Raw genomic sequence first — 19,460 nt, 5'->3', positions numbered from 1 at the left:
GTATCCCGTAGGAATATCGGGATAAACGTTGCCTATATGTTATTCCAGTTGTCCAGCTATCTACGTACGAAATTTCATTGCAATCGGTTCAGTTGCTTTTGCGTGAAAGAGTAACAAACATACACATATCCTCACAAACTTTCGCAATTATAAATGTTATGTACAGTTTAATATGATTTCTGTAATAATTAATTAATTATGAAATAGATCATCGTCTTTTTAATTTACTTTATCTCTAATTTACATCTCTCGATTAAAATGGAGGCAATAGTATGTATTGCACTAAATGGATTCTTAATACCTACAGTATTGGGTATATAAGATCAGAATCAAGTCGGTACGTACAAAAAAGAAAAAAAATCGAAATTTTACCTCTTTAAGTACACAGCCAGGCGCTCTTGTAGCGACACGAGATGTATGTGTGAGTGCGAGGATTGGTGGAGTGCTTGATTCAGATTCAGGTTCAAAGGTCTTGAGGAGACCCCTCCGTGAACTGCGTTCACTCATGGACACCCGATACTTGTGGGAGTTGGCTTGAACTTCATCCATCTGTAATATGTAGGAAATCGAATGTAGACTATAATACACTAATCACGTAAAGATTATTGCTTTCGGGGTACAATTTTTCAATAATAAGATACATTAAAATTTTTGTTAACTCTTGTTTGTCACATTGTTTATTTAACAACAAATATATTTACGAAACTCATTCTCAATTCTTTAATTCAGATATTGAGTTTTATAACGTGGCATTTTAGTAATTAAGCATTTATTAAATAGGAAGATTGTAACTGTATATTTGAATGTGAATGGGATATGAGATTACCTTTTTGCCATTAATAAACCATGTGATGTGCGGCGCCGGCAGCGCAGGCGCGCTGGTGCAGTTCACTCTGAGAGTCTCATCGAAGCTCAAATATCTACTTGGAAAGTCGATACGGGGGTGGTGTTTTTGGGGATCTTAAAAAAATAAAAAAAAAATGTAATCCTTACATCTTATATGCACGTTGAGGAGAAACTTAGAAATTTTGTGGGTATGGAAATACTTCGGTTTTTTCATAAGAACTGAGGAAACATAGGTGGTAAAAGTCGGCGTAGTCAAAGAGAATTCCTATCGGAATAAGAAGTTTCACCGGTGTCAGAAGTAGCCCGTGTCACCTTCTCGTCTTCTACGTACCTCCAGAGACAAAAATCACAATCAAGGACAAACAACAAACACACATTTGCATTTATAGGTAACTAGCTGCGCCCAGCGGTTTCACCCGCGTAAGTCCGTATCCCGTAGGAATATCGGGACAAAAAGTTGCCTATATTCCAGTTGTCCAGCTGTCTACAAACCAAATTTCATTGCAATCGGTTAAGTAGTATTTGCGTGAAAGAGCAACAAACACACATCCTTACAAACTTTCGCATTTATAATATTAGTAGGAAGTAGGATGGTAACATAACCTTTATTTTGTAAGCAGTATTTGATTTATAGTATATAGTTTTTATATTTATAGTAGGATATAGAAGTAAGAATTATAATGATCGCTATAATAGTTGCCCCTGCGAACATTGCAGACAGATTGTGTGAATGTTTTCCAGTCCATTAGTTAATTTCCTGAAACTGAATGATTTCCCGTCCGCTTCCGCACCCTGTTGCCTCAATTATGTGGCACGCTGTACGCTGTTTTGGCCCACAAATTTACATTTAAATGAAGAAGTGAGTGAGTGTGTTGCAAATGTTTATATATTTTATAGGTACATATAAACTTAGTATAGTATTACGTTATCTGTAATGTGAACACAGTCTATTCTTTTTTGAAATAATTGATTGCGCAATTAATATTTTTTTAACGTAGAACAATTAATAAGTTATTTCCTTGTATCATTGCAATGGTTTATGCACATTGGTATTTCAAGATAAACAATACTCTAGGTAAAAGATATAGTTCTTTTTAGATGGTAGATCGAAATAAATTCACGATACATATAATAGCATAGAAAAGTAGCGAATTTACATTTCGTTAAGAAATGTTCTATGGGAGGCCGGAGCCAGCATCCCAACTAACACACGATCGGATGGTAACGAATTCTAAGCAATAAAAAACGGACCACAATATTTGTTACTCTACCCGCACGTGATAAATTACCCGATCGAAGAAATAAACCATTGCAACCTTTTTCGTACAGAAAAATCAGTAGTATTGAAAATTTCCTTACTTTTTCTACATTCAACAAAATAACAATACAAATTAAACAAACAACCTTAATTCTAAAATAAACAAAACTTTGACTTTGATATTTAAAGTGTATAGTTTGTTGTAGAGCCCATAGGGCTGATTGTACCTAATAGCTAATTTTTTAGAAACATCTATTTTATTTTTAAAGACCTATCCACTAATGAGTCTTTAAATTTAATCTTATACATTTTTCATCACATAAAATTTTTCAAAATCAGGGTTTTTACGTGCTTGACGCAGTTGCAAACTGACAAAGAGAAATACAATTACTAACCATTGTTTTGAGGTTATAAAATATCCATGTTGCCTACCTTTGTCTTCGTCGCCCGTGGTACAAATATAGCCTACGTCCCACAGTGAAGTTGCAGCTTTCGAATGGTGGAAGAATTTTTGAAATCGGTACATAAGTTTTTGCGTGAAAACAGACAAAAGTATAAAAGTTTCCTGCTTATATATTAGTATAGATGATATATTCTACAATTATGATTTAGCATTATTGGTCACCTTGACACTATGCAGTGATTTCTTCTAGACAACCAGAGTAACATGTTTTATTATATAATATAGTCTCATTCTATAACAATGTCTTTTAATTAAGCTTTATTTCGACTATTATAAGACAAAGATTTTGTAAATATGTATTTTGGGTCCTATTCACTTACAATACAGTTTATATTTCGGCTGTTAGAACCTAAGCCGAGGTCATTATTGCAATGCGCGAGGCAACAAAACGATGCATTCAATTTGGTTATGGATGGAATTTGTGAAGAGAGAATTTTGCATTATTTGATGAATATTCAGGAAGTGCGGCATTAGTATATAATTACGATAATGTAATATTTATTAACATTTCAGAACAATGTCTGTAATCGGTCCAGTGGTTTTTGTAAAAGCGTTACAAACATAACAAATACGTTTCTTTTTTTTCAATTATCAATGAGAGGTTTAAGTGTAAACAAAACTCAGATATAGTAAAACTACGAGAGAAAAATATTTTATATTAATGAAGAACACACTGTAACTGCAGCTACACAATTATTATAGATGAATTGCGATAGTTCACTATAGCACACGATGACGTGAATCCGTGTGCAATTTCATATGACACAATTTAATTATAGTTTTTGGAACATAAAATTGAGTTAAATATTTTTATATCTGTGTCAATAAATCCATTTACGTGCGAATTGCACGCAGTAGGGTGGCAATGTGAGGTAAATACGTTAAATATTTATATATTTTAAAACTACTTAAAACAGTCCAATATATAAATATTACACACAAAACAACATCATGACCTGCATATTATAGACCTATTTTTGAATTCGATGTACGAAATCAAAACGAGTAAGAAAATCTAAAGATTACCATTATCCTGTTATCTTCTTGAGCATATTATATTTTAAACTATTTACGCTATGCTTACATAGCTTATAAATATAATTAATTATTGTTTTTTACAGTATGGTTGGGTTTCAAAATAAATACTAATAGTATCTAGGCAAGCTGTATATAAAAAGTCATTGTCAAAGACTTCATAAAATGTGATTTGAATAACACTTTCAATATTAGATTAAAGGTTAACGAAACAAAGGTTTACATACGGAATACTGTAAGTTGCTTTTCAGGAGACGCTTTTGTATAGATAGGTGTGTCAAGGGATACTTCACACGAGTAGCTGCCGCTCGCTGCGAAGTCAAGGTTCTGCAGGATTATGGAGTTCTCTGTTGCGAGAGCGATCTGAAAAATATGGGAAAATCTTTTTATTATGGAATTTTTATACATAAGTTGTCCTAAAAGTTCTTTTAGTACAGTGGTGGCGAAGTGTTTTACCTTATTGGGAATTTGCTCTCCGCTCGCGACTGTGCTCATGTGGATTACAAAATATTGTATTACGTGGACAAATATTTATTGTGGGAGTCGAGCACGCTTCGGCACGAATTGGGCCAGCTCGCACCGGAGAAGAACCACACCCCCACAGAAAACCGGCGTGAAATAGTGGCATGCCTTTGTACGTACGGTGAGTGGGAGAGCCGGAAGCCTATTTCCTTTTCCTCACCCGTCCCAGTCCATTCCTTCTTACCAGTTGTGAATCCTTTCCTTTTCCTTTACCCCTTAAAAGCGGGCAACACGTTCGCAGAGGCAGTAAACTCTGTGAATGTTCATGGGCAATGGCGATCGCTTACCATCAGGCCAACCACCAGCTCAGTTGCCCGCTTTGACATAAAAAACACAAAAATCTTTCGAAGAAGTAGTATGAGATTTTTATGACTTTAGATGCGTATATCTCGATATTTATTTGCTTTACCAAAAACCTTATTTAGAAACCATTGTTTTATTTTGAGGGACCTATTTACACCACTTACTAATTTAATTACATGATTATAACGCATTAATTTCCTCGGATACATATATGAATATGTACCTATTAATTTATTCCACATAAAATAAATAATTATTTAACTATCACAGATTGTTATGTTTATATTGCAACTATTGAAAATTGCGATTGTTTCCTTTACTTTCTTGAATTTCTCTGAAAGAGAGAATACAGCGTAACAGACAAAAAAATAAAAATGAATCAAACGTTATTCTATTCTTCAAGTCCAATTTAAGGTTTAAAATATTGTTTTTAAAGGTAAGTATGTATTATATTGCCAGCTATTGAAACGCAGGCAACAATGTAGGTAATAAGTATATTCTAAGTAGGTATACTACAAGCTTTCCAATATTTTAACGATCATTATAACCACAACAACGCTCCAAGAACAATTTGTCTTAATTAATGTTAAAAAGGTGCTTAAAATAAAAGCTTCTGTTTTTTACGTATCGAAGTCAGGGTCTTGCACTTAGTCTATCAGTAATTCCCAGACTGACCTGGAAGCGAGGTCGACCTGTTACGCCCTCACGCTCAAATGAGAAGGGTACATGCAACAGAACGTAAGTTAAACCGAATTAAATTAAATGCGCTTTTCCAACGCTGTTTTTCTATCTGATTGACTTCACTTGAACCGATGTAAATGAGAAAAACGCCTACCTGCTTTATAAATTTACTGGCCTGCATTTTAAGCTCATCTATTTTTTTATCTTTTCGGAATCACATCGAATTTTCTATTATTTCTGAATTGTGCCACCCGCCCCTTGTGGCATTTCAGTAAAATATCAATCAGGATTGATTTCTAATTTCGGTATAAACTACATTTTGCTTATCTTTTTTTACATAAATGTTATGAAAACTTTAATATTTAGTTAATGTATATTTAAGTGCAGGTCATTAAACTAAAAAAAAACTGTTCAGACTCTCATCTTTTTTAATTTTTTATTGAAAACGAATGTAATGAAGGCTATTAACAATCCTCAGAAGTGTAGGGTAATAGGAATGAGTTTTCATCTTAAAAAGGTTCAAGGAGGCAGGAGGCACTGAAAATTCTTTTTACCCAAAAATCTGCAAGGACAAATTGAACCATTCTGTATTATCCGTACTTTTTTAAACTAAATATTATTGAATACAAATGCTTTATTGTAAATATGCGTTGTGTATTGTGTATATTTAGAATCATTTAGAAGATAAAAGCCATAGAATGTTTTGAGTTTTGGAAGAATGATGGGCGTTGAAATGAATCGCTTTTGTACGTTTTCATTCCATTGTTACGCATTTCCACAGTTTCCTGCCAGTTATTATCTGTTAAGTGAGCTTTTATAATTTTAAATTTATTATGCAAAGCATTCAACAGCCCACATCTGATATTGCAAATATGGTGATCGTTACTTGACACGGTTTATTTTTATTATAACCGGGTTTGTATGATCGGATTATTTGTGCGAGAAAGATGTAATGAGCAATTAATTAAAAGAAACAAAGAAGGCTGCTGCGTGCCGTAGTAAGTAGAAAATGGTTACTTTGTAGGCGGCTAGCTTGGGGTAATATAGTAATTTTCATGAAGTTGCAACCTGAGACCTTCTAATTCCTTAAGACGTTTTAACTAAACGGTGAACAGAGCGTTGATGAGAAACTTTATTTAGGGTGTCTGCATGATAAAACTACGTATAGAATTTGTGTTTGTGCGGCTGTATTTGAGCACACAATAAAAATTATGGGTGAAATGAACATTACAAATTACAAAACTGAATTAAATTGCGATAAACTAGCCGCGTCCCGCGGTTTAAACAGTCAAAATGAGTATTTCTTTTAAATCCTAATGTTTCCGTAAGTACATCCATTTGTATTTATTAAAATAATGGTACTTTGATACTATAAACAGATTCTCTCATTTTACTTATTGGTATGACGAAATGTACATAAAATCTTAACTTATGCATTACCACATTTCCCTACACCCTACTTTTACATTTACATTTTTTTATTACTCTCACATTTTCTTGCCTACAAGACAATAATACATATTATTTTATAACAGACACAGACGAATAGGTGTTAATTTTTCACCGAACATCTAAGAACTATGTAACAGTGCGTAATGTTCCATATAGTATGGCTACCTCACCCAACGTCGACCCGGAAAATTAACTCCAGCCGGGCTATTACCCTGACGGCATCCCCACTTCTAGCTTTTAAGGTGAGTCCATACATTCTGGAGTGTTTGCAAATGGCTTACGTTTCGCAACTTAAGGCATGTGAATGACGTTTAAAGCGAGTGTATGAATTAAGGCGTAGTGGATTCCTCGCACGTCCTTTGAAGTGAATAAGGATATTTTGGAATATTGGAGCAAAAAAGTGAGTAAGGAAATAAGTATTGAATATTTGAAGACAAAGACTTGAGTTGGGTGTCAATTACAATTGATATACATTCGATTAGTTATCGCAGCTTGTGTTAATCCTACATTTATTTATTATCAATCAGTTCAAAGTTTTGAAGAGTAGATATATAATTTAGCTTAAAAGATTACTTTTTCTTATTAGTTTAAAATTAAATTGTTGACTTTAATTTATTTTATAATATACTTTTAATTTGATTTGTTATAATAAAAATGTAAAAATTGAGACTGACAATATTTATAGTGGAAATATATTTTAAAAGTGAGTTACAAGCTCGCAACGTGTATCTGACGTTTACGTATAAAATATTTATTTCAGCTTTTCTGGAGCATAAATAAAAGCGAAATGAGATAATATAAAATTTCAATTTATTTGTAGCTACAAGCACCTAACTACCTGGGATTCTTGCACACGTAATGTAATTAAATTCAAATTGAGTATATTTTAACAATTTTGAAATTATTTTCACAGGCATGGCTCAACGTTCACCGCAACAGCAGTCCTTTCAATGAATATTGCATCTGGTTCCAGGGCACCACCAAACCCGACCGATGACAATATTGCGTATGGGTCCAACTTAATGGGTGCACTCACTTTTTTTTTTAACATAACCACTGCTTAAAACGGTGAAGGAAAACATCGTGAGGAAACCGGCATGGCCAAGAATCAAAAGTTCGACTACATGTGACTTCTGCCAACCCGCACTTGGCCAGCGTGGTGGATCATGGCCTGGACCCTCATAGGAGGCCTGTGTCCCAGCAGTGGGAACATGTATGGGCTGATGATGATGATGATGATGATGAAGTTATTTTATAATTTGTCGTCTTCTATATTTATAAATCTATGTCTAGAATTATTACTAATCTGTATTAATAAAATATATTGTACACTTATAAACGTGAAGATAGGTATAAATTTATTACAAACCTTAGTATTTATAGATATCAATAAAGAAGGTCAAGTATTCTTGACCTTCTTTATTTTAGTATAGTTAGTATTCTAACGAGCAACGTAAAATATATCATAACTTTCATATAAATCTTACAAAGTATTTAGACTAATATAGCATCATAAATCATAAAATGTTATTATATCCGTCGAGAATTACTGTCGCATAAATAAATTAGTGTTGCCTTGTAATAAGGGGAAAATGTTGCAATTTCCTTCATTTATGACCGTTGCTTGCGGGTGTCAGCCCCATAATAGTGTCACGGGAGAGGGCAACCCGACCCTCCCCGTCTTACAACTGTGATTATTGTGTAAATATTATTTACATTTTCTCATAGATTTTTATCAGTTTATTACTATTTTTGTAATATCAGCGTATCAAGCATTGTGTCTTTGTTTTAGTCCGTAATTGAAGGTTATTGAATTCTTACGGCTTTATTCTAGAGAATTCAGAGGCATTCCTATGATTTAGTACATTAAGAAATATATGTATAAAGAAAGAGTAAAACAATAAAACTATATTTCTAATTCTATAGTGCTCTAGTTAAAGAAAGGTAGCCGTATAAAACTTCACACTAACGTTGAGTACAGCGCCGGGTGTCGTGAAGTTCCTGTATGGCGGTTTCCTGTCTCTAATGTATTGGAAGATCTTGGTGCCGTGGCGGAGGAAGACGACTTTATCTAGGAGGTGTGGAGGCACGTCGTGAACGCATCGTAGCCGGACGGAGCCGCCTCGGGCTGCCCATCTCTCCATTTGCAGCTCCACGCGGACTTCTGTGTGACCACGCGCTGAAAGAAACAAAGAGAATGCTTAATGCTCACGACGCAAGCACGCTAAGAGCTCGTTAAAAATAGCTGGCCGATTGAACGTGGATTTAGATAGTTTGTTTCTTTTTTTTGGAATGAACGTACCACAACAACCTATCCTCACTGCGTATTTAGGCAAGCAGCGTTCTTAATTATGGCTTTGGTTTTTACGATTCGTATTCCTAAAATCGTAAAATTTACTATCTATAGGGTTAATTTTCATTCATCTTTAAATTATTAAAATCATTATATTATACTTTTTATATGGCGTCTGAATAAATTTCTAATTCTATATTGAATATTTATAAATCAATTTCAAGACATTTTTTTGTTGTTAGTGTTGAATAATTCTTATGTCACGTTGCCTAGAAAATTTTGTCAAATCTTACACAATTTGCATGAATACACAATGTTATGTTTATATTCGTAGAGGGAGTGCGAGATAAGAATTAACAAGTTGACAGAAAAGCTTAAAGTGTTTGCAGGTACGCAATGACAACGTACCCAAAAGAAAATTATTAATTATATTATTTGTTCTTAATTCTACGTATACAACTTTCATTCAATCGTCGTCAAATGAAATTGCGAACTGCAAATCGAATGTAGGTAAAAGTAACGTATCGCAAACGGATTTCATATTGGATATATCAAATTTACCAACGAAACATTGAGCTGTAGTGTAATTTGCAATCTACGGAAATGGAAACACGTAAAAGTATCGCATCCTCTTTGCGTGCCGTATACCATTCCCGGTGTTGTTATGATTTGCACGGTTTATGAGTTCCGCCTGAACTATGCAACTCTCTAGTTGGTACGCAGAGGTACAATACCGCTGTAATCAATTACAGCCCAATTCGTTATATACGTACAGTAATTTTTTATTAGAATTTCCATTAACAAACTTTTTTGAGATACGCTTTGATTTTGTAATTAAACAACAAATAGAAAAAAAAAACTCGTAGTATAGCATATATATAGTAGCGTTGTGTATTTATAGGACTAATATCATAATAGCCGCAATTGAAGCACAATTTTTCAAATTATATTTATTTCTTTATTATCTAAACAAAGTGCACGACAAGTACAAAATATGTTTATATAATGGGAAAATTTGTAATATATTGTTAGCAATTAAAAAATAATAAATTGAACTACCCTGCATTTATTTTTAAATTTTCTGTGTGATTATTGTAATGTCTAGTTAAGACTTACGTTTACGTAGTACCTATTTAGTAATTTATGCTTGTTCATTGGATTTATCGTTTTCCAATAATAAAAATACATACTCATACTCATACATTCACTAAGATATGGCGTTAAGAATTAAAAATTTCAGATTTAAGTAAAAAAAAAAAACAACAGAACAACAGACAAGGTGCAACAACTCAGGAACGGTCACCATAAATATAGATGTGGAGACTGCGAATTCGGTTTATTCCTATTTAGTCACAAAATCAATAAACTAACTAGGTACCAACTTATCATAGACAGGTTAGAATTCTTGTACAAAAATTCAGCAAATTGTCAAAGAGTTTGAGCATTAAGTTACGTAACATGCAACAACAAATATGCAGCCCTCAGCAGAATTCTACATCGCGATTAAAAGATGAATGTTTCAATTTTTACAAGTTGTATAGAAAGGTGAGTGCACTAGATAAGCTGCACGAACGTCAGTAAGACGAATCGTCCTTTAAATTTTAAATTCCAGTAAGCGAAATATATTACATAGAAATACGATTGTTACTGTCAGAAATATTCTTACAGGAATTTCTTGTGATATCTTGAAAGCTTTCGTTTCGTATTTCGCTGAAATATCTATTGTTGATCTTTTGTTTCTATCTGAGCGGCTGTTTGCTCCATTGAAAAGTCTAAATATTGCCTGGTTTGTGTTACTTGAACATAGTTTGCATGTATTCAATATTATAACGGGTGAGGAATACCATACATACCATATAATCTTTAACAGATTTACTGAAGATACAATAAAGTTATGAGTAATGGTTTATATGCAAGTCAAATAATACAATAACTATTAATAAGAAGGAAACCACTATACAAATAAAAATTATTACTTTCAAAGTGGACTAACAAATATTTGTAAATGGGTTGAATGTAAATGGGTGGTTGTTGTAATGGGTTTTTGTAAGGTGTTCTTTCTCTACATTATTATTTTTTTTTTTAAATGTCACAGTCGGCAATGGAGCTGGTGGAACGCCTGATGGTAAGCGTTACCACCGCCCATGAACATTTGTAGAGGCGTAAAGTCGATTACAGACCTTACCGCTCTACAAATGGATTGCCGACTTTAAATTGGGAAGGGATTAAGAAAGGATTGGCGAGAGGAATAAAGGAAAGGACTGGGAAGGGGAAGGAAAAGTATATGGGCCTCCGGCTCCCCCATTCACCCAACGAAACACAGCAGAATGCTATTTCACGCCGGTCTTCTGTGGGGGTGTGATACTTCCTCGGTGCGAGCTGGCCCAATTCGTGCCAAAGCGTGCTCGACTACCACATACAACATTTATGTCCCATTTAGACTGGACTGTAAATGTCACAGTTATATTGTTTCCCAGCCATTCAGTTATATCTTCATTCCTTCATTTATGAACTCGTTTGAAGCCCATAGAATAAATATTTATCGTTTAATTTTATTCGGTTTTTTCAAGGATAATACGATTTTATTGATATTGTTCCGTGTGAGTGTCGGAAGTGCAGGTATACACGGCGCGTGCCACTGAAATGGCGAGTACGTGGGCGGTGTGAAAATTATGTGTTTTGTATTATGTTTGTACCTCCGTTCTGATTCCGGAATTGTTCAGAGGCCAACGTTGAATTATCTTACGTTGAATATTATTGCACGAAAGAGTAACAATAATATTACCAGAAGGTTAAGCCGAATATTGCAATTGACATATTATATAAATTTTTTGACAAAATTACACGCTCGACTTATATCACGACAGTGTGAACGAATGACGTAATTTTAAATAAATAATATAGTAACAAAATTACTCGAAATATAACGCTTAATATATAAATAGGGTTGGAATCGATTGCACTACACCAATACCCTCTCATGCTTAATATTTTTTAGCAAGCATTTCAAATTAAAGTAAAATTAAGATATATATCTTTCATTGTATTGCGTTTTCTTTGTATAATATTCGTAGATGTAATAAACTAAAATCGTTATCTTTACGTTGAGACTTTACGATCATAGAGCTGAGCGTTTGTAGCTAATAAAGTGTGCGGTAATTATAAACTAGTTTCCATTATAAATTCAAGACTAGCTTAATTGCTTGAGACGTCCTATTATAGCCTAAAATTAATTTGAGTAAACGATCTAGCGGCACAATACTAATTACGGCAAATATTATTTATTAAGTTAAAAATTCAAAAAATAATTCGTATCTACTTATCTAAGAATTATCTGCATCAACAGATCTTCTTGACTACACTGTTTATATAATAATACGCATTCCAAAATATCGAAACACTTGATAATTTAAAGATACACGAGGCACAATCAATTCCCAAATGCATACTAGAATACAAAGAGGAGAGGGTTTTTTATTTGTAACATTGCGTTTGCATTATATATGATAGACCTTTTTAAACTTTATTATTGACATGTTATTTATTGTACTTTTCAGTAAAATAAATCGGTCTCTTCCTGCCTTTAAAAAACTAACCAACTGATATTCTAATTAAATGTAAACATGATTATTTAATTATATCTAGAGCTGAATGACATAGTGAAACTTTAAAAACATCGATTGAGTAGGAGTGAAAGGGAAAAATAAAATACTTCTTTACGAGAGCAGCAGTGAGACCCTTGAGGGCCATAAAAGTGCGTCCCTTTCGTATAAAAAAAAAACCTTTAGCTGTTTTCTACTATGCAACATAATAACTTCTTAATTCAGAGATAACCATATGCTGAAATAAATGAAAAATTTCTTGAATTGAATACATAAAGTGTCGATTATAACGGTTATAGAAAAAATTTCACTATTTTTTTATTATAACATTCATATCATATCACTATGTCATATATAAAATTCGTAAGAGAGGTCGTCTTCTGTTACGAACTTTACTGTAGTCTGTATATTTATATTTATATTATTAGAAAAAGGACTAAGAATATTGGACTTTTTCTAAATGAGTGTAGACTATTCTCTCTGATAAACTGAATAGAGATGATATCCTAAAATAATTCTTTATATTTACATTTAAAACGGGTGACATAACTCTGAATTATTAGTTTTATTTAAATTATGTGTGCCACTGTTATTGTTTGTAGACTAAATAAAAATACACTCATTAAATTAATTAAGTAGATACAAACAAATGTTATATTACTCGCTACGTGTAATGACTTTCTAATGCTAATCTTCCCACATCCAAGTACGGGTTGCACGAGATACACTCGACCTATATTTTGAAATGTCTCTACATGGTTGAAAAAAACGAGTACCTACTATGTGGTACAGATAATTAAAATATACTTTTTAATTTACTTGTCTGTTCATCTTAAATATTTATGCAAAAATATTTAAGAAATGCACGAGGACATCTTACTACAGCATATTTCAAATCTAAATAATATATATTTTACGAAACGTATTCTTGTTTTAGAGGGGTTTTGCTTTTACAAAGTAAGACTGATAAATAATTCAGTTTGTTTTGTCTGCCATTCAAGAGACTATTTAGGACCTTAAATAAAATGTGGAATATAACGATAGCGTTAGAGTTCATGTAAGGATAAAGAAAAGAAGAACCAACGAGCTGTATTTTTAAAAACAATAAAAATAATTGACTATTATTATGGAACAAGAAAATTCGTTTAGATCCTTAAAACGTGGGCGTATTTGCGTAGGTACAAACAATCATATGGGTATAACCTACTTGTTGGTATACCTAGTAGCTATTATAGGTATATACATGTTTCGTTTTGAATTTTGTTGTTTTTAATCTCTCTGGAACATCGTAAATAATTTAATATTCAACAAGACACAGTGAACCGGGTGCGGTTTTTCCTGAAAACATATATATAGCGTAGCAGAAAATGTTGCTTAAAACTTTACCCGTGCTTGAAAAAGCAGATGTTTTGAAAAAATGTTTTAATCAGCACGTATTTAAAGAATTATAGCATTTTTATCATAAATGTGCAGCGATTTCGTTTAATCAGTAATTAGTGTGATTACGACTGTATTTAAAGATTAGCTGTTGCCCACGGCTTCGTTCGCTTCAACTTTGGACGTGAACAATTGGAGGATTTAAAATAAATTAGGGTTTATTTCGATAGAACGGTATAAAAAATTTCTTCAAAAAATTCCTATGTAGTGCTTGCTTATGGTATCTTATAATCATACCGCGAAATTGGTTATATCAGATGATCCACATCTCGATTATTATAAGTCGGCAGAAAATGCCTATCAGACAGAACAATTTTTGCTAAGACGTCATTCCTATACATGTTATAGTGTAGCTGGGCTCTTGGAGTTTCATATCAGGTGTTCCAAATCTTAAAATTTATACTCACAGCAGAAAATGCTCATCACGTGCAAATATTTTTGTTACGGTACAATTTTTATATCTCTTATTGTTTAAGTGGTCTGTTGTGGTTCGTCATCAGGTACTCCAAAACAAATGATTGCCAACGTATTGCCCAGGCTTAATACCTATACAACAAGAGAACATTTCAACAAACATACAAACAGTCACAACTTTTTTGAGACTGGTGCTCTATTACTGTTTTTAAACCCCCCCCTCCCTATTATTAATTTTTAATATATTCAATGTACAGATATAGTTGTATACTCTATAATTATATGCATATACTTAAGTACAGTATGGACCAACCATTGGACCGGACAAGAAATATAATAATTTTTGCTATATTCAAAATAACCAATTAGGTTTTTAACGTGTAACTGATTCATATTCAAGGGTTCATTCATATACCTCTCTACAAGAAGAAGTTTTTTTAAGTGATACAACAAATAATTGATGTAATGATCATTCTGATTATTGTAAATATTTAAATAATAAAAAAAGTTATGATATACTATAATCGCCATCTAACGTTTTTCAAACTATCATAGCATTTGTTGTAGGCATTTATAACATAAAGCATGTAACAAATACAAATACAATGAAATAAAAACAAGCTTCTATTATTCTGTCTGTCACCATTTTGTGCAACATTTTTACGTTTTGTACCGTTTATTTAGGCTGCATTATTAACGGAGCGGTGGTGGTGAAGCGGGGTGCAGTGGCTTGTAATGCCAGATGTTTTTTGTATTTTTTGAAGCAATATTATGGCATAAAGTTGAAAGATTATTTCTAAGATATATGACAGGTCAGTCTAGTTTTTGCGCCAGACCCTTTCTGTCCGTGTGATTAATGCGTTATTTTCCATTGTAGATAATACACAGCAATGAATATGAAAAATACAAATGTCTTTTTATATTGTGATCCAGTACAGTGATTAAATTTAACGAATTATTATACCTATCTATATATACATATTATAATTATTTTATATCTTTCGTTTTTCTGGATTTAACTGACTAAGTTTTACTAAATTTTAGTATACAATTTTTATATATAATGTAAAGTAGAGTAAGAGAGTAAGAGCAATTTACACAACGTTAGTTTAAAGTATATTAGTTATTATGTAGTGTTCTTATATAATTTCGAACGAACAACACAACTATAACTTTTCCTATCGTACCGCTTGTTTGCCGATTAGCATAACTTAAACAAAGTGGTGTACAATAATTACAGTTTCTGAAGTTTTGGTACAGTTTATTATGAAGTATATAATTATTTATTATTATATAGTTTACGAGGTCAGAGGGGTCATCGAATTGGCGCTTTCAAATTTAAAGTCAATATTGTCATGTAAAATTTGTTCGTTATAATTATTAGCGTTTTTTAACATAAAAAAAACATATGATAAAGCAATAGGAAAACAAGGCACTTCAGTGCTGGGACAGGCGCTTTTATAAAAGTAGTGTTTATTGATGATTGGGACTAAGCCACCTACAAATAATAATTAATAATATGATATGAATAAAAAATCATCAATCACCTCTATAATAATATGTAGCATAACTACAGGCATAACTAATTGTTAAAACGCAGTCTACTTTTAAAACGAATCACATTTTACTAATGACAATAAATGCTAAATTAGCTAGCAAATGAATTTTCTCAAAGTTTTTGATTCCCCTGAGCAATTGCATGTAGTTAATTGTTCAATGGACGGAGAATGTTGTTATATTTGACTATGTAGGTGCAAAATGTTTTAGGATTTTTTTTTAAAGAATTTTTTATTAAAAATACATAAAATCGATTGCGGTGAAATTTTAATTAAATATTTCATTAAAATCCATCGATATAATAATATCTATTGATATCTATTATCGAAGACAGGATAAAAAAAAATAGTTTATTTCCGCGTCAAAAATTCAACATTTTTTTTGTTTTTAAATGATTTTAATTGAGGTCGATTTTAGAAGTTTAGATTTTAGTAAATAACATAAATACAGCGAGCACATATTGTAACTGTAATATTTTCTATCTATTAACCTTACATAAAGCTATTAGCGTGATATTCAAATAATTACACATATAGCCGTAAAACATTATTCTCTTTTTAGCGCATTCGATATAATTAGGTGGATGTCAACCAGACAAGTTGGCCGATAAGCCACGTTTTAGATGAATACAGATAATCGAAATTTGCATATCAAACACGTTATTGAGTTGTGCATGTACAATATTTACATTTAAATTATACTTATGCGATGAACATGAGTGTTTTCGTATTACCAATACGCGAATGGAAACATGCTCTAGTTTGTTTTTGGTCGTTTCATTTCATTATGTGTTCAAATATTTACATAGTTTACAATTATTTAATACTTCGCTTAAGACAACAATCGGAGCGAAGTGTATTAAGTCATTTAATTTGGAATATTGCTCGTTCCATGTTCGAACTTGTTTAACGAAGCTGTAAGCTACGTTACCTACGTACATTCTGAAAAAACAGCGTTAATAGAAAAAATACTGATGGATGTTATAAATATGTTCAGTAGCTGCATAGAAAGACACTATGTTTAACCTTTACATTTTGTTTTTTTTTTTTGAAAAAGCATTGTGATAATTTTTTGTACATATAAGTACACGTACTATATAAGGAGTCACTTTAAAAAGAAGGTGCTTATCTACATATTGTATTTCTTACACAGTGTTTAAAAAACCTAAATTCAGCATTTATTTTGGATCAACCTCAAGTGATTTATTATGGTTTGTAAACATCTTGTTTTGTGGAGGCAATGTTCAAAGTGTATTGTATCACTTTTTCCAAAACTCTGTCTTTTTAGACACTTTTTTAATGCTCATGCATATCCACGGCTCCCTTGGGTCCGTGGGACTCCCAATGTCTAGGGAGGCAGTGAACCTAACGACTAAACTCCACTATTTTCCGTTTTACCGCTTTATTCGCTATTCGGATTTATTCGCCGGGAATCATCCACAACCTCAGCAGCGGCCGCGTGTAAACAAGCCCATCAGCAAATGAGAATCCTGGCAAAATCGCCATCGCACCTCCTACTTCTTATGTGATGTTTCTTTAGTTTAGCGGAACACAACTGACGCCGCCTCACCGCTCCGGACGTTGGAACTTTCCACTATCCATCGCCCTCCATCAACACTTTGTGACCCATATTGTAGTTGTTTAATGTAGCTAAATCAAAGATGAAATTGTTTAAAGTTTACGTTTACTTTAGCGTGAACATTTTAATTGAAGCAAGTTGTTATGTGTAATGCGACAAGCCCAACGGAGGCCTAAAACGATACCACATCCTTTGGGACGCGGGTCTCGCCCCTTCCGCGCCAAATTAATTAACTGCAATTAACACGAAATAGTCGTGTTAAAACACTGTATAATATTATGTATATTTAACGACTTTGTTACACGAACTGCCTCATGGCTATTTAATATTTACTTTTGTCAACATTTGCGTTCAGTTTTAAAGTAATTTTCAAATTGCTCTCGAGCGGTTAACTTTCTCAAGGAAATGAACGACAGAACACATCATTTCGTTATCATTCGGATTTGGATTTCAATGTGTTTTTGAAGTGCAGAAGTGTTATATGCACCCCCTTACTTTTGTAAGAAATTTTAACAATATTTCTATTTTTATTATTTTTTTATTTTTTTTTTCATGTGATAGCGGGCAACTGAGCTGGTGGTTCGCCTGATGGTTATTGATAGCAGACATTCGAGCAGACACAATGCCCATTGGTGATAAAAAAATAAATAGCTCTAGGACATGCGCAAAAATAGTGTCAGCTATCAGGATTGTGGAATACGTACGATAAGCTTTCCATAACGATGAAATGATTAATTTGAACGGAGTTTCAGATTTGTACACATAATGGTTTTTCTTAAAAAAACTGATAATATTTCTTTAATGGCAAATAGATGACCAGGGTTCTTCTAGATATATATTTTCTACCAACGTTCCCAAAAACTAAAGAGGTTCCTAATGCGACTGATTTTTATTTAATATTCTTACTTGACAACTCTGTAGATTTCCATCCGCTTGATGCGTTTGATAGAAAATTGTAAAATCGTATTTCGTTACATATTCTATTAATCTGTTTTAAAGTATTCGTTCCCGTCGGTTTCACCCGTGGCTCTCTCTTTTTAAGAACGTAAGAACGTTTCTTGTGCCTTAAAAAAAAAGAAAAAGAAAAATAGCGGAATTGGTCAAGACGTATTTTTCTTGGTCACTCACAGTCGGCAATGGAGCTGGTGGGACGCCTGATGGTAAGCGCTACCACCATCCATGAACATTTGGAGATGCATAAGGTCCATTGCAGACCTCTACAAATGGATTGCCGACTTTAAATTGGGAAGGGATTAAGAAAGGATTGGCGAGAGGAATAAAGGAAAGGACTGGGAAGGGTAAGGAAAAGAATATGGGCCTCCGGCTCCCCCACTCACCGAACGAAACAGAGCAAAATGCTATTTCACGCCGGTCTTCTGTGGGGTTTTGGTACTTCCCCGGTGCGAACTGGCCCAATTCGTGCCGAAGCGTGCTCGACTACCACATACAAAACGTTTTCGAGTTTTACGCTTGGCGACACCTTTTGACGATTCATTTTTATTACATAGATTATTTTATTTGAATCGATAGATAGCGCTTTAGAAAAAAACACAATTTACTTTTTAATTAAACACTAAGAACAAATGACAATTACATTAAATCTGCTTCCTGCCTTCGCCACTCAAAGTTAGTCTTGTCGTCCACAGATTATTTTATTTTTATTTGCTTCACAATGCGAAACTTTAGCTGTAGAATAATATTATTTCGAAATATTAGTACCTACAGAAGTTTCTTTTTCTCAAAACTTTCGCCTTTTTACATTGCATTTTTAACTGCAAAATATGAACAGCAACGTTACACACGATTCCTGTAAAGAGAATTCATATCCTACGACAAACGATATAACAGAGATGGCAGGTGTTTTATTACAAAGGTCTTTCGGAAATAAAAATATCATGCCACAGATCACAATAACAATTTATACCGGAGCGATAAATTGTTTTTAATGTTTTACAAGGACGTGTATATTGGTATTGAAGAATTAAAATCAACCTCGAGCGAGTGCCTCCCATCCCAGTG

General features: G+C 33.1%; 1 protein-coding gene across 1 annotated transcript in view; it reads right to left on the bottom strand.

Moving 5' to 3' along the window:
* The window catches only part of LOC119834436, an 84,233-nt gene that overhangs the window by 41,159 nt on the left and 23,614 nt on the right, over positions 1-19,460 (bottom strand). Inside the window, exons 3-6 of the mRNA XM_038358795.1 lie at positions 8,531-8,739; positions 3,830-3,965; positions 827-960; positions 373-549 (exon numbers count right to left, since the gene is read on the bottom strand). Coding sequence (XP_038214723.1) covers positions 373-549; positions 827-960; positions 3,830-3,965; positions 8,531-8,739 — 656 coding nt within the window. The remainder of the gene's footprint in view (positions 1-372; positions 550-826; positions 961-3,829; positions 3,966-8,530; positions 8,740-19,460) is intronic.

The sequence above is a fragment of the Zerene cesonia genome, chromosome 19 (assembly GCF_012273895.1).
Source record: "Zerene cesonia ecotype Mississippi chromosome 19, Zerene_cesonia_1.1, whole genome shotgun sequence".
Lineage (NCBI taxonomy): Eukaryota > Metazoa > Arthropoda > Insecta > Lepidoptera > Pieridae > Zerene > Zerene cesonia.
This window is presented reverse-complemented; position numbering and strand designations above follow the sequence as displayed.